This window comes from Chelonoidis abingdonii, chromosome 5, assembly GCF_003597395.2.
Source record: "Chelonoidis abingdonii isolate Lonesome George chromosome 5, CheloAbing_2.0, whole genome shotgun sequence".
NCBI lineage: Eukaryota > Metazoa > Chordata > Testudines > Testudinidae > Chelonoidis > Chelonoidis abingdonii.
The window spans coordinates 121,041,965-121,059,095 of record NC_133773.1 but is presented as its reverse complement, the minus strand read 5'-3'; the positions used below and the strand labels follow the sequence as shown (position 1 = coordinate 121,059,095).

Sequence of the window (17,131 nt, the reverse complement as noted above, 5' to 3'; positions counted from 1 at the left end):
GAGTGGCTCCAACAGATCCCAGGAACAACATCAGAGCTCTCTGTCCAGAAGAGTGCAGTGCTAGGAACAGCTAAGATATTGCGCAGAACCCTCAAACTCCCAGGCCTCTGGTAGAGGACCCGAGGTTGAGGAAGACACATACCACCCATAGGGGTGAGAGGGGAAAATATTTTTTTTTTTTATATATATATACAGCTTTTTGAAAAAGGTAAGACAGGCCTATTAGCACCTGGGGACTTTAAAGGGAGTCCCATAACAATATTTGCATTAATAAAAATGATTACAAATATAAAGATGGCATTTCCTTTAAAAATGCTAATCTAGTTTTAGGGTATTTAACAGGTTAAGTGGCACATTAGAAACAGACATGGTTGCATTTAAAAATTAAAAGCATGATTAGATATGAAAGTTGTCTTCTTTTTAGTTAGTTTTCGTTGCCATTAAGGACTTAATTCAAGATCACAATGAGCCCCATTGTTGAGGCTGTTTACAAAAAAGTCAATGTACACAAGCTCTGATTAAAACGTGATTGATGCTCAGTAACTCCAATGAACAGGAACTAATACAATCAGACAGATCCGATCGCATTTGGTGAAGGACACATTAATCATTATATACTTGGGCAAGAACAGCAATTGCAGGAGGTAAAAGGAAGGGGGGGGGTGTCTTAAAAATAATGCAATCAGCCAAGCAGATATTATGTTAGTTGACTGTGTTAGAATAAACACATGCCATGTATAGTATATACAGATGCGTGCTTACATGACTTCGGAACATGCAAGCTTTATTGTATATAGCTGTTTTATTTAAAGATCTGAGAGTCCAAGTGAATGGAAGAATGAACTAATAACGTGTAAAACAGTGTCCCCTTCCCGCCACCAATCTTGGAATGCAAATATGCACACATTGTTATTTCAGGTTTATCCCAAGTGCCCTGGAATTAACAGCAGTTGAACAGGTTATCGGTGAATTACATTGTTGAATTTCTGTTTCACCTGACCTCCTCCTGTACATTCTAGATGATATTAGAAACTACGTACATTAATACTTTATGTATTTTTTTAAAACTAACTGCTGGAGGGAAGCCTTCAAAGGAGTCTTTCAGCTACCATGGTGGTGAGGGCCACATAAGTAGATAGATGAAATCACATACAGCTATCAAAGAGTCCTATGTCTTCATCCAGTTAGCTTCTTGAGTCTACTCTTAATCTGCATAAGTGGCATGTTGTAATGAACTTAAACCACTGATTTGCCCATGACTGCTTTAATAAAGATTTGGTTTTGTACACTTGTCTACCCCAGTCTTGTATGATGCACTGGTGGGTTGATAGCAAAATTCACATTTAAAATATAGAAGACATTACTCAGATTGGGAGTCCCTTGTTTCTCATTCCTAGTCCCATCTAGGCCAGTTATATATGTGCCCGATAGCTCCTGAGCCTATTATTTAAGCTTGCCTATCAGCAATGGTGCTAAGGTTCCCCACCAATGCACCATCTGACTTATAGTCATGAACCTTCTCTCTCACTTCAAGCCAGTTGGTTCGCCACTACCACCAAACTGTGTTGTATGGTTCCCAGGTGAAGACTGGCTGCCCTGCGAAATAGGGATAATCGTGTGTATGGGGATTGGGAAACTCAGTGCAGCAGATCGTCTGCCTCCTTTTCCCTAAGAAACTCCATAATTTGCTCCCAAGCAACAGAGTTTTGGAAAGTCACTGGGTTCTTTTGAAAAGGCCAGCTTGCCATGATGGCAGCATTCATACTCTCTTGTTGTTGAGCACCTGAAAAGTCTAGATTGCCATGTCCCATGGTAAAATCAACAGGAGCAGCCACGGAGGAAGAAAATCTGTAAGAATCCCTTCACTTCCACACTGGCTTGGACCCCAATAACAAAATCCATTGGCTGAAAGTTGAAGCTAGACAAATTCAGACTGGTAGTAAGGCACAGCTGTGAGGATAATTAAGCACTGGCCAATATGCCAAGGGTTGTGGTGGAGTCTGACCATTTTTGTACCAAGACTGGTTGTTTTGCTAAAAAGATGTGCTCCAGGAATTATTTTGGGAGCGTTCAATGGCAGATGTTATACAGGAGCTCAGACTAGATGATCACAGTGGTCCCTTCTGGCCTAGAATCCAGGCATCTCCTCTGCAATCACACAGTATGGTAATGAGGTGGTCTGGCACCAGGGAGCACCAGGGTGGGCACTGCAGAAAAGATAATACAGCACCAAGGTGTATCTTTTGTGCCTGCAGTCCAGAGGCAAGCGAGGGTAATCTGGGCCATCCCAGCACTATTCCCCTAACTCTGCCCAGTCTTTGCCCTTTCCCAGATTCCTCCAGGTGGTCAAGATTGGTGTGAGAGGGGGAAAAACAGTGCCATGGGGTGGGGGAATCATCCAACACCCCATACCCTGCAGGAAATAGGAAAGCCATATCTGGAAAACACCCTCCATGTGTGAATTTAGGGGCAGGCATGTGAGTGACCGCGATGTGGGCAGTTGTGCCAACGGTTAGAGCAGGCATCACAGGATACAGAGTCGATGATCAGAACTGGGTTACTTGGAGTAAGGCAAGGCAGGGGCAGGGTTGGATCCAAGGCAGGAGTGGCGCTGGGTCTGATGCTGCATACAAGCAGGTGCAGGAGCTATCACAGCCAGGGGTGACTGCTTTGAACAGCTGCTGGGCTCAAAGGATGGTCTTCCACTCAGTGAGACAGCCCAAAAGAGGCTGGCTGTGCTTGTTAAGTTGCCTGGCTTCCAGACTGGCTCCACTGCAGGCCCTGATTTTTGAAAGTGAGGTCTGGTGTCTCAGGATACGTTTAATGGAGCATTCACAATAGGTCTAAGACATGAATGTTCTCTACCAGTTCCCAAGACCGCTAAACTCGACCACACCCTTCGCAGTGCCCCAGGTACTGGAGCCTTCCCCTAACTCAGCAAGAGTTGAGGCTTTGGTGTACCAAGTATTCCTTCTGTCCATGTTATGTTATGGGTGGTGGCAGTAGATTGGAGTGGTTTGGGTATGGGTTCTCAGTGCAGGGTGTTCAGCGTGGGATGTGAATGATGGGGTGGCTCTCCAGAGACTTGTGCAACTGTAAACTGAAGGCCAGTGGTTTTACCCATTCTGTAATGACCAGGCATTGATTGTCTAGTTGGGTGTCTGGGCAGCTCAATTTAAGGTTCTGGGCAGAGAGCTACACCTTGTCCCCTGTGGCCAGATTCGAGATAACCTGATGGTCTGGGTCTACATGGTGCTTATAGGCCTGTTTGGCAGACTGCAAGTGTTCCCTGAGCTCCCTGTGCACCTGGTGTAGATGGGAAGGTAAATCCGGGGGACCGGTACTGGCAAACTCCCAGGCAAATCTGAGTGGAAGCAAGGGGTAAAGCCATAGTTTGCAAAGAATGGGCTATGTTGGATTGAGGCATGGATTGAGGCATGGATTTTGTTGTTTTATGCAGATTTGGCATAGCACAGAAGGAGAAGCCAGTCATCCTTGTGGTAGCTCAAAAAGCAGCAAAGAGTTGATTGACTCTCTTGGTTGCCCACTAGTCTATGACAAGGTGAGGGACTCGACACCAAAGAGTCTGAGATATTCCCACCAGAATTGGGAAATGAACTGTTTTGATACAATGCCTCATCATAACCCATGCTAGTGGAAGGCATTTTCCAGGAAGATCCAATCCATCTTCCATGCAGTAGGAATAATATGGCATGGGATGAAGTGTTGGCATCTTTCAATAATAACCACAATTACCGAGGGTCTGGGGATGTGGCAGTTCTACAATGAAATCCATTGCAACAGTAGTCCAAGGCTATGGAGTCGTGTGCAGAGACTTATATTCATGCCAATTCATAAGCACAGAAACTAGGCCTCCATATAAGATGAGAGAGGAAGTCTGCCAATCAGTTACTTTATTCAGATGCAATCAGATTCAGACCGAAGGGGAAGGAGAGAAAGGAAATTAGAAACATTTGAGAAGAAGGGGGAGGGAAAAAAAGAAATCCTTAGTGGAAGAGGCAGTGCCAGGGCTTGCCAGGGCTGAACCCTAGCACCTCTAGGCTTGGCAGTTCATAACCCCAGCACCTCTGGTCTTGCTGCATCGGTGAATGAATGTAAAAAAAAAATTGCTTGAGCCCTGGCCCCTCTTTCATTACAAATTAAGCATTAGGAAAAGGCAAGAGCCAGGGTGTGAGAGCAGGCAAAGGCTTCAAGGACAGATGGGAAGAGAGAATGGCCAGACAACTGAAGGGGAAGAAGAGGAGACCCAAGATGGAGGAACAGGGTGGGGCATGAGGGGAAAGCACTCGATAAGTGATAACAGAACCTGGGGGGAAAGAGGGACATCAGGGAATAGCAAACAACAAGAAAGAGCACAAAGAAAGAGGGAAAGGAAGGGTAAAAAGGGGCATTTTAATAGAGAATGAAGCAGGGAGAAAAATGATGAAAAAAGAAGGAACAAAACCTAACTCGAAATAGGGGCAAAGAATGAAAGTAGAAGGCTGGCGGAAGAGATGGAAATAGGGAATAGAATGGGGGCAAGAAAAGAAGGAAGCAGAAAAACAAAAGGAGGAAAACAAACAAGTACACATCGTAGATATTTCACTTGAGTTCCTACAGTTAGTTATATTTTCCTTCTTGCAAAGGGAAGCTAAAGAGAGAAGATTTGGCTGACAGCATTCCAGGAATGGAGGAACCTTCTGGCCAAGTGTGACCCTGGGGAGGGCAAAGTATCAGTATTTTAATGTTTCCAATTTGGGCAGGAAGAGAGACAAGGTAGCTTAAGGGTTTTTCTACCTCACGTTTCTAGAAAGTTCTATGTTGCAGTTCTAATAAGGACTCAGAAATGCCTGGCTTTGTCTACAGTAGTCGATAATTGTGCCATGACTAGAAAACAGAGTGTTTCAGTGACACTGGTAATGCAGCACTTTAACAGAGTAAACCAGGTGGAACAATTAACAGCAATTTTTGCTCAGAGCGCACACATATGAAAAATTAACTAGCATGAACACTAATTGCAAGAATTTTGTCAATATGCTGGTTATAGCACTGCTGTGCAGAACAAAATTCTAAAACTATGTATATATGACCTGAAGAAGACCTGTGTAGCTTGAAAGCTTGTCTCATCCGCAGAAGTTGGTCCAATAAAACATGTTACCTCATCCACCTTGTCTCACTAAAAATATAGAGGACACTTTTGTAAAGTGAACTAAATATATATACACACGCACGTGTTTCCCCTCTCACCTCATATGGCTGCCAGGTATAATGTGGAATCTATTTAACCTCCCTATCACTTACACACTATGTTATCATGTTGTCATCATATGATACAGAATTGTGTTTCTGGACAAGAATAATAGAAATGCTAAGGTAGGCTCTCTCTTTTCATGTTATTGTAAACAGCAGGTAAGGTTATAATTCATCTCTGTCTGTGATCTTCAACAAGAATGGCCCCTTTTCATTACATAATGCCATTTTCACAATGCCATTAAATGGCAGAAACAAGGGGAAGCATGAACAGTAATCATCTACATACAAAGCAATAGGGATGCTTATATTAAAAAAATGGCACTATAGCACTAAATGAGCCAGCCAAAGAAAGTAGACGTCTTTAATATGTGAAAGTTCAAGAAATAACAAATCCAATGGACTGCAGAGGCAGCACTGCGGTATACTAAACATTGTTAAAAAGAGGATTTTTGGCCATGACTGAGAGCTGTTCAGCTGGCACATTGTCTGTGTGAAAACTGCTCCCTTGCTATTTCTGGATTCATTGGGCAGGAGGGTTTTTATTCCCGAGGGAAATGTGTTCCAGCCACGTACAGCTCTGCAGACCATGATGCCCCATCATTACAAACCAGTTTTGCCCAGGGGAAGAAGCCACAGTACTGCATAAGACAGTTAGAATCAAAGACTGTGTGTTAGCACAGAGATATGAAATACTCGTTGTGACTAACCATTACAGCAGGAATCTTAATGACAGGACATGGTGATTTGGAAGGAGCGCAATGTCAGCTTTACTGCTGCTGAGTCAGTTTCTGAAACAAGCGTAATCTTGGTCAATAGGCTTTATGGGGCTCCCTGGATACAGTTTATAAAGCTATTCACACAAGCGTCTTTAATTTTACTGTTAGTTTGTTGCATAAAGTTGAGATTGTGCCTGGCCCTTGCATGGGTTAACAGGGGCATGGTGGAAGGGAGAAGAAGCCTGGCTCCATACAGCATCTGACCACAACTGCTGTTCCTGCACACTCTTGAGTTTAGAGACACTTTCCTGTAAGGACTCTGTAGGTGAGAAAGGGAAGAGCATTGGCCCGCCCTGTGCCCTAGCCAGCAGAACTGGATGGCTCTGGAGGGGGCATGCATGCTGTACCCTCTGAAGAGTGTAGCAAGTCACACTCCCACTTCATGCCTGGGAACTTTAGGAAGCACCGTGACAACCCATACAAATCTGTATGCAAGTTATTGCTGAGTACATTGGTTGCTGTGTCCTATACAGTCCCTACACTACCAATATCTGACTCATTGCTGCTTTCTTCAGCATATCAGGATATTTGCTCTATGAAAAGTGCTGTATAAAATAAAATCCTATTGTGTCAAATTCTAAGCTATCATCAGCTACATTGAATCAGAACATAGCTGGCAATATTGCTAATGATTCATGATGCAGAATATAGCTTGCCTGAGTTCTGCAGCTTCTCTGTATTGTTTCTGAAGTGAAGACACTGAGCTAGGCAGCTATGACTCAGTAGACATGATGCAAAGTCATTTAGTTGCACGGTTCTATTAATGTTTTAGTGTATTATTTGTATTACATAGCAACTAATGGCCCCAACAGAGATCAAGTCCACATTGTGCTAGGCACTGTATGTATAGTAAGACACTGTCCCTTCATCAAAGAGCTTATAATTGATGTGGAGAAGGCAAACAGAGAAAACAAAGAGGTGAAGTGACTTGCGTACGGTCACTTGCCCTGCAAGTCTAGGGTAGAGCTATGAATAGGACCTAAGACTCCTGATTCCCAAAAGGCAACAGAAAAATAGTATAACCAACTGTACAGAGTGACACAGTGCTAAAACACAATAACTTTCGTTTTCTGGGATGGGGCACATGAAATCTACTCTGCTGGATTATATTAAAAAGACTTGCAGTTGTTTACTGAGCACGAACAATGAGCTTGGAACTGTACAGGCAGGAGCCATATGGTTATAGGACTAACAAGAAGGAAATCGGGGGTGTAGGGAGAAATCAACATGTTTGTTGTCTATATACAAATGTAAGGAGTATGGGGAATAAATGGAACTAACTGCAAGTATTAGTCCATAAGTTATATAACTTAATTGATATCACAGAGATTTTGTGGGAGAAGTCTTATGACTGGAATATTGATATAGAGGGGTACAGCATGTTCAGGAAGGACAAGCAGAATAAAAAGGGAAGAAGTCTTTCATTATACATAAAGAATATATATACTTATTCTGAGGTCCAGAAGGAGGTGAGAAGCAGAGCAGTTGAAAGTCTCTGGGTAAAGATAAAAGGAATAAAAATTGGGATGATGTTGTGATAGGGGTCTACTATAGACTATAAAATCAGGAAGAAGAGGTGGAGGATGTGACATTTCTAGAAGAAATAACAGAAATATCCAAAACGCAAGACATGGCAGTAATTGGGGATTTTAACTACACAAACATCTATTGGAAAAGAAATACAGCATAACACAATATTATGTGGGACAACTTTTTGTTTCAGAAAGTGGATGAAGGAACAGTTATTTTAGACTTGATTCTGACCAACAGGGAGGAATTGGTTGTGAATCCAAAGGTGGAAGACAACTTGGGTGAAAGTGATCATTAAATGCTCGATTTCATGATTCTAAGGGAAGGAAGGAGTGAGAGCAGCAGCAGGACAATTTGTTTCAAAAAAGCAGACTTTAATAAACTCAGAGTACTGGTAGGTAAGGTTCCATGAAAAGAAAAGCTAAGAGCAAAAGTAATTCAGGAGAGCTGGCAGTATCTGAAGGAGACAATAGTAAAGGCAAAACTGCAAACTATCCCCATATAAAGGAAGTATAAGAATAATCGAAAGAGGCGAGTATGGCTCCACCAGGAACTCTTAAAAATGTGGAAACATGGGCGAACTGAGGAGGAGTACAAAAGAATAGCACAAGCACGTAGGGACAAAATTAGAAAGGCCAAGGCACAAAATGAGTTACACCTAATGAGGGACATAAAAGGTAATAAGAAGAGGTTCTTTAATACATGAGGAGCAAGAGAAAGGCAAAGGAAAATGTAGGTCCTTTATTTAGCAGGGAAGAAGAGATAATAACTGATGGTATCAAGAAGGTTGCTTCAATCATTGCTAAAAAAGTTAATGGAGACCAGAGACTCAAAACAAAATATTAACAAAAAGGAAGAAGGAATGCAAGCCAAAATAGGAGAAGAACATGTTAAAGACTATTTAGATAAGTTGGATGTATTCAGGTCAACAGGGTCTAATGAATTTCATCATAAGGTACTTGCTGAAGCAACCTTGGACCCATTAGCCATTATCTTTGAGAACTCATGGAGGATGGCTGATGTCCCAGAGGACTGGAGAAGGCCAAACATAGTACCTCTCTTCAAAAAGGCGAGCAAGGAGGCTACCCGGGAATTATAGACCAGTCAGCTTAACTTTACTACCTAGAAAGATACTGGAACAAATTATTAAACCATCAGTTTGTAAGCACTTAGAGGATAATAAAATTATAAGGAATAGTCAGCATGGATTTGGCAAGAGCAAGTCATGCTAAACCACCCTAATTTCCTTCTTTGACTGTATTACTGGCCTGTTGGATTGTGGGGGGAGCAGTAGATGTGATATAGCTTGATTATAGTAAAGGCTTTTGACACAGTCCCACGTGACATTCTCAGAATCAAACTATGGAAATGTGGGTCAGATTCAATCAGTTAGGCACCCACAATTTAAAGACCATACTCAAAGAGTAGTTACCAATGGTTTGCTGTCAAACTGGGAGGATGTATTTTGTGAAGTCCTGTAGGTCAGTCCTTAGTCCGGTACTATTCAATATTTTCATTAATGACATGGCTAATGGACTAGAGTGCATCCTTACAAAATTTGCAGATGATACCAAGCTGGGAGGGGTAACAAGCACTTTGGAGGACAGGAATAGAATTCAAAAATACCCTCAACAAATTGGCGAGTTGTCTCAATTCAACAAGATGAAATTCAATAAAGCAAAGTGCAAAGTATTTCACTTAGGACGGAAAAGTCAAATGCCCAACTACAAAATGGGGAATAACTGGCTGAAAAGGATGGGGGTTATACTGAATCACAAATTGTATCCGAGTCAACCATGTGATGCAGTTGTGAAAAACGCAGCTATTCCAGGGTGTATTTACAGGAGTGTTGTATGTAAGATAAGGGAGGTAATTGTCCCACTCTACTTGGCCAATTCTGTGCACCACACTTTAGGAAAGATGGGGACAAATGGGAGAGTGGCAACGGAATGCAGAGAAGAGCAACAAAACTGAAAAAAGTTTTAGAAAACCTGACCTCTGAGGCCAAGTTTAAAAAAAAAACACTGGGCATGTTCAGTCTTGTGAAAAGAAGACTATGATGGGGAACGTGACTTGTCTATGTCGCCTGAAGGTAGGACAAGAACTAATCAGCTTAATCTGCAGCATGGGAGATTTAGGTTAGATATTAGGAAAAGCTTTCCAATTGTAAGGCAGTTAAGCTCTGGAATAGACTCCCAACAGGGGCTGTGGAATCTTCAACATTGGCAGTTTTTAAGAAGAGGCTGGACAAACACCTGTCAGGGATGGTCTAGGTTTACGTGGTCCTGCCTCAATGCAGGAGGCTAGATTTGATGACTTCTCAAGCTCCCTTCCCGCCCTATATTTCTATGGTTCTAGAGCTCCTCCTTTAAAGACCATATGAGTTTTGGGAGACATTTTTCCCTAGTGCAGAGAGCCAGTGGGCTGCTTGCTCTCCACACCACTGAAACCCTACATTGGGGCTGCATTGGGGGGAGTATAACTGTGGATCAGCTTTGCCGCAAGGTCTCCAAACCCTCTGTCCACTGCTTGGGAATGTCTGCATTGGCCTCCAATAAGTCAGTGGTTTTTTGTTTTTTGTTTTTTTTTGGGGGGGGGGGTGTTATAGGCAAGGCCATAGGATCCAGGACCATGTGGATCTACTGACTTGAAGACCCACTGACTTCAGTGGAGCCAGACTATCACCCCCGTTTGGAGGATTTAGGAGCAGGACACAATCACTATTTCAGACTATGGCTGGATTAGGGGGGTCTGCTTATGGTTGGGGAGAAGATAAATTCCCTCCCTCTTTCTCCAGCCCCTGCAAATAGCTTTGCAAAAAGTGTGACTACTCAGGCTTTGTGCAGAGGGATGGAAGAACTGAGAGGATACATATCTCCCCTTGTCATTGTGTAGTATATCAAATGCTGTCACATCAAGTTTATTGGTAAACATCTTTTTATTAATGTATTTGGGGATAAATGTTCTCATAACGCTTGTTTCTCCAAATGTATTAAAGTGTCCAGAGCAAGGACTGCTGCACTGGGGGTGGGGATGGGTAAAATAAGACCTAACCAGGTCACCCCTTCTCCCCTTTCACACCTCCCTGGATTTAGAATGTGAAGGGGAGACCCCCCACACACTCTGGGGACACTAGGAACCTGCAGAGAGGAGGCAGCCAGAGACTTCACCTGGTAGAAGCAGCAGCAGACCAAGTAGGCACCACTGGACATCTAGTTAAAGCTCTGGAATGTTCTCTGACTTCCCTCTGCCCTGCACTGATTCGCTGTTTGCTCCAACCTCCGTCTCTTCTCATAGCCTCTTCACCTCAGGTTCATACCTGACTACCCTCTCCTCCCTACCCTGTTCCTCTCATCCCTCTCTCCTTTTCTTTCCATTTAGGTGATCCTCTCGTAAGTAAATTCATCTCCCTCCTCCCCCCTACACAAAAATGGTGGCACTAACCTGACATCTGCTACCATCACATTGTTCACCTGTATGTGTGTTCTACCCCTTCCACCATCCTGTTCTTGGCTTATCTATTTAAACAATATTGTGTCACTGTTTTCTTGTACTCCCCCATTTACGTGTATTCATTTATTTTCTTATCTTATACTTAAGATTCTAAGCTTCTTGTTCTGTGTATGTACAGTGCCTAGCACAATGGGTCCTGCTCCATGACTGGGGCTTGTAGGTGCTATGATGATACAAATAATAATAATGTAAGGCTGCAAGGAAATGAATTTCACATGCAAAATTCACAGATGCAATGAATTTTACCAGATCCCAGTAATTCCTCAAACATCTTTCTTGGAAGCATTCATTTAAGCAAATGTGAACGTAAACAACGCTGTCAACTCTTGCTATTCTATAGCAAGTCATGCAATATTTGCTGTTTTTCTTAAAGACACAGCTCTGGGAGTCATGAGCTTACATTTCATTCGAATAAAAGTTTCACAATTCTAGAGAAGGCTTGAAAATTTGAACCTTAAAGGCCCAAGAATTAGAATCCAAATAAAAAGAACCCATGAATTATTATTTTTAAATCTCATTATTTTCTAATAAATCTAGTGATTTTAGGGTTCTGACTCATGATTTTTGAATACTTGGGATTAGTAATACTGAAGCACCCTTACAGTATGTTAAATGCCATGAGATGATAAGAAACCATGTAAACTCAAAAGTCCATATATATTAAACTGCACCATAACACAAGTTTCTGAACTCCATAGACTTCAATTACATGGCAGGGAAAAATAATTGTACTGTACTGATCCACTCCCATTGGTGGTAGAGTTAGTGTATTCTGCTATTTATTCTTGCTTTTGTTTGCTCCCTCTTCAGTGTTATTATGACAGGTGCATATAACAACTTCTTTCGAATGTTTGACCGAAACACCAAGCGGGATGTTACCTTGGAGGCGTCCCGGGAGAGCAGTAAGCCACGAGCCATTCTAAAACCCCGCCGAGTCTGCGTAGGGGGCAAGCGAAGGAAAGATGACATCAGTGTCGACAGTTTGGACTTTACGAAGAAGATCTTGCACACAGCCTGGCACCCAACTGAGAACATAATTGCTATTGCAGCGACAAACAATCTGTACATATTTCAGGATAAAGTGAACTCAGAAATGCACTAGATCGATCAATACCTTTCTGTATTTATAAACCAGCCTTTTGAGAGTTGTAGAAGGACATGATCTTCACAAAAGTGTGGTCATTGTGGTGGAATTTCTAGATTCCCTCCCTCCACCCTCAGTCTGTATCGTTGGTGGCAACCAACTGTTTTAAATCACTGCAACTGTATAATTGTCTAAGTCAAAAAGCACTACTGTGAATTCAGTACTGTGGTCTATGTCTATTTTTTAAACAATCGGGTATTCATTTCAGGACTGATCCTGTGAGGTGCTGAGTACCCTAAACTCCAGTTGACTCTTGAAGGGACAATGCTTCACAGGACCAGCATCCTGCTGTGCTGCATTCTTCCACAGTCTGCAGTGTTTATCACATTATTAGAGCGTTTCACACTGGTCCCTCGATTTTTTTCAGGAATGTCTTCTGGACTTTCAAAGTCAAGTAGACTTATTTATGAGTGCAGGAATAGCTGTGTCCCCCATACATTGCTGCGCACAGAAGGAAGGCCCTAGACAGTTAGTAATATGGAAGCAAAATAAATTATTCTGCTTATTAACAAGTTGTCCCTATTTCCCTTATCACATTACCTGTCCCTAGCATTGAGCCCTCGTTATGGAATTCCACAAACACTTTTACAATTTTTTACTTCTGCTACAAATCTTGACTTTGTGTTTCAACTTTCTGAGTCAAAAAATGAAGAGTGCTGTCGATAATCTCAGCTCCCTTAGTTTAAAAAGGCAGCTTGTTCTGCAGGTACATTTCCAATCATACTGTAGAATGTGACAATACTAATTTCAGTGGGTGCCATTTGAAAACTCAGGATTTGCCGCTCCATGGTGACTATTCAACACATATAAAGATACACTTGTTAATGCATATACATATGTGCTATTACAATTTTGAGTAACAAAACACTGAGGTAAGCCCTTTTGAAAATCCCACACGTGATGTTTACTGCATCACACTTATTACTTTAAACTTGGTATTTGCAGAATCCCAAGGAAATACAGGCTTAACTACTATGAATGGTAACTCAAGAGTTTAGCATCGGCTCAGTGAATTTTAAAATGACTGTAAAATTACAAGATGACTCCTGGGTGAAACAGAAAACTAAAATTCTACTTAAATTGGTTTATACAGTTCTTGCTTCAAATGAAATTCAATGTAAATGGAAGATATTTCCATTAAGAAGTGTATAGAAATGGTGTACCATTTTGGAAATGCTTTTTAATCTAGGAAATCTTTCTGCATGACTAATAAAATCTGCTGAAAAATTATTACCCCCAAATGATTTCTTCTCAACTCATGAGTAAAGGTGTGTAACTGATGCAGATGCCTTGGCTGATCTGCTCTTGTTAAAAAATCCCTCACTTAGAAAAGGTTCTTTAACAACCGTACCCCATTCTTCACTGACTTTTTGGAAAATGGAGAATGAACTAATAACTGAACGTGCATGCTTTTATATTATGATTTTGGGGGGAAAATCTACCACCAAGGTTTACAAAAAAAAAAAAAGATGACAACTTTTTATATGAAGTCTTGACATGACACATGAACTATGTATGTTTAAATTTTTTTAGATTGATACTGTATATTCCGTGTGTAGAAGCACAAACGCATGTGCATCAGTTTCCAGCCATACTATACACATACAGTATGAAATATGTAGGTTAATTTTAAAGGGAATGAGGAATGTTTGTTTATAAAATACTGTATACCCTAGAAGACATGGGCAGTATTATATGTACATATTTATTCTAATTAAAGTTAATAATCAATTTTTTTCTTGTAAAAAGTTTTAAGAATATGGTAAATTGTATAGAAACCTTGTTAATGCCAAACTATTGCTTCAAGGGTGTCATACACTTTGACTTTTGGCCGCCTCCATTAACCTTTGTAGCCCCAAAATGCTAACAGCTAATACTGGCATTTACTGCTACAAGTACTGTAAAACAAATTTAGCTTCTAACATCCTCAAGTTAGAGTCTACATGTAACTTATTATAAAGCAGATCTTAATACAACAGTAATACTATTCTTATTTCAAGTACCTTATTCTGTTTCAGGTTTGGGTACCATTTTTGGAGCTTTACAAAATTATTGATTTCCAGACCAAAATGATATGATGTGATTATTGAGGAAAATATAGAAATCCTTTTAAAGACCAGTATCACATTCATGACTCTGATATCACTGCTATGATTCAGTTTCCTGGTCTTTTTGAATGTAAGAAAGTTGACATCGTCATTGTGAATCTTTTAAAACTTTTTTTCGTTTTTGGTTTGAGCTTTCAGTGGCGTAGAGTAAAGGATGGTAAAGTTGGTAAATCAGATTGTTCGGAAAGCTGTTGTTCATGGCTGCATTCTTTGTGTTGCACAAATTAGCTAACTGTTGTTGAATAAAGATATAAATATGTTAATACCAGCTTTTTCAATAAAATGACTGCAAAAATTGCGTAAACAAATGACTGACCTATGCCTTATTTTTAAGTTAGGCGTTAGTCATGTAGGTGGTTTGGAAAACTACGAACAACAAAAATGCAGCAGAGTCTCAGAGCCCAGGTCTACACGCACAGGCTCATCCGGCTCATACTACAGCACTAAAAATAGCAGTGTAGATACTCTGGCTGGGGCTGGAGCACAGGCTATGAAAGCTGAGGAGGCTTTTTTTTGTTGTTTTGGCAGTGTAGACAAAACTGCCTAAGTCACTTTTGAAAATGGTACTTAGCCTCCTAAATTCCATAGGTGGATTTAAAATCACCCCAAATCAGAAAGAAACAAATAAAAAATAATTATGATAGGTAAATGCTAATGAAGAAGAAAACATTTTAAATCTATCTAGCGCTAGAGGCAAGTATGGCAGCTTACATACAAAGCTCCCACTGCAGTCAATAGGAACTTTGCCACTGTAAAGAGGGCAGGAGGCAGCAGGTAATTCAAGTTTAGAAAAACACATTAAAATATTAACAGAATATTGTAATTCCTAAATGTTCATTCTTTTGAGGAGGAGCCCCAGTTCTGTCAGAAGTGGGAACATGTGCATGTCTGTCAGCACATTTGTAATTATTTTAACACCTGACAGAAGAAGTGTACAGGTTTATAAAATGAGAAGGGCGAGCCCTGTCCATCAAAAAAGAGGCACAAATATTTAGTCTTCTCATTTTTTTAAAGTATTAACTAAACAACAGCTAACATCAAATATATGGAAGCAGAAATTCTGCTACAGCTACCTGGCAAGAAGAGATTCATGGTTAAACAGCGGCACCGAGCCATTCCAGAGAGACTTAATACTTAATTGGGAAACAAGTCACGTGTCAAGATGAAAACAACGTGGCAGGACAAATCCCTCGAAGAAGCAGTATTATTAAGTGGTGGTGATACAAATTAAACCTGCAGTGCCAAATCCTACAGTGAGGTAAAACGCCCATTGAAGAAAGTGAGTTCATCTATGTAAGACTGAGTTGACCCACAGAGTGACTGCAGCGCTCAGCAACACTGGGAGAGCAAAAGAATTCAGCATGAAGCTTCTTCAGATACACAGCTAGATTGTACCTATCTTTATGTTTGTGTGTAAAGGGCGGGAGCAGAGAGCGGTACAGTCTTACACATGTCTCCCCTAGTTTACCTGTTGCTTCTTGTTTCCCCTCACCTGGCACATTTCCTGTCCTTGAACTACGTAGTCTCACGTGGCTTATCAAATATGAGTAGATAGTAGTGGGCTAAAACTTAGTTGCAAATAAACACATCAAGCAATATGCCCATTTCCCTTTGCAGTTTCTCTTCATCCCTAGTGCCCAGCAGGATAGACATAAACCAGATGCCAACCTCCATTGCTCTAGAAAGTTCAGCAAATATATTTACTAACAGCACATGAAAACCTGTTTGAACGCTATTGGTTAGTGAAAAACAATGGCAACAGGAGCTGCTTCTCTTCGTTCAATGCTACCTACTATTGCTATTTGCAGTCAGTGCAGCCACTTGGCTCCGATTTTCAGTTTGAGGCTAGTTTCCCCATCTAGGGAGACTGAGATGACATTTCTATCTTCCAACGCCACGGCTAGGATGAAATTCACCCCCACCTCCACAGAGGTGGCCAGCACAAGAACTGTGCCCACTTAATTCCTAGTTTCAGCCTATGTTATTGATTCCCTCATCCTCCCGATTCCATAATTACATCCCCTGCCTATTTGCATTCTTCTCGCTAATTGTCTCATATCTAAAATTAGAGTCTGATCCTGCACACACATATGTAGGCCCTCAGAAGGCAACAGGACAAGGAAAAGTTTTCAGGATTGGACTCCTGGGGGCAAGGTACATGTTGTCTTTGTACTGTAAATCTCATGCAGCGCTTTGGGTGCTGTACAAATGGAAGTGAATAAGTAGTGTTGGAAATACTTTCCTCTGGGATGTAATGCAGAAAAACCTTATTCCTTTGTATTCTTGTCTCAGTCCCAGCTGCTGGGCCAGAAAGTCATTGTGGGTGAGCATTCTTTACACACTTATCCGCTGTAAACACGTACTCCACACTGTGGCCCAATGTGAGGACCCTTTCAGGCCAGGTATACCTGACCTAGGCAGACTGACTTGGGTTCCTTGATCTATAAGTGTTCTCATGGTTACAGATTAAGCAGTCACGATATTGATAATGACTTATCTTGTCATTTGCTAAGTGCAGCCAATCAATAGAAGGTACAAGGTGGGTAACTGATCACATTTCCAATAAATAATTATTTTAATTACCACAGTGACCATTTATTTTATTTTCATTTAACATTACTGCTAATGAGAATAATAGGCCCTAAGTAAATAAAAGAATGTCTCTTTTTTTATATGCAGGGGGCTCCTTCACTTCTGTGAAAAGCCATCACCTTTGTTAAAAATAACTAATATCTGAAAAGAGGAGAGCCCACTGGTTTCATACCAAATAGAACGTGAATTTCTAACACAGCAATAAATAGCAGCCC

At 41.2% G+C, this 17,131-nt stretch overlaps 1 protein-coding gene across 1 annotated transcript in view; it reads left to right on the top strand.

The window, feature by feature from the left end:
- The window catches only part of PPP2R2C (protein phosphatase 2 regulatory subunit Bgamma), a 322,720-nt gene extending 308,088 nt beyond the window's left edge, over positions 1-14,632 (top strand). The window contains 1 exon segment of the mRNA XM_075066607.1: positions 11,883-14,632. Within this exon segment, the coding sequence (XP_074922708.1) occupies positions 11,883-12,174 (292 nt within the window). The 3' untranslated portion in view covers positions 12,175-14,632.
- Positions 14,633-17,131: the final 2,499 nt, after the last annotated feature.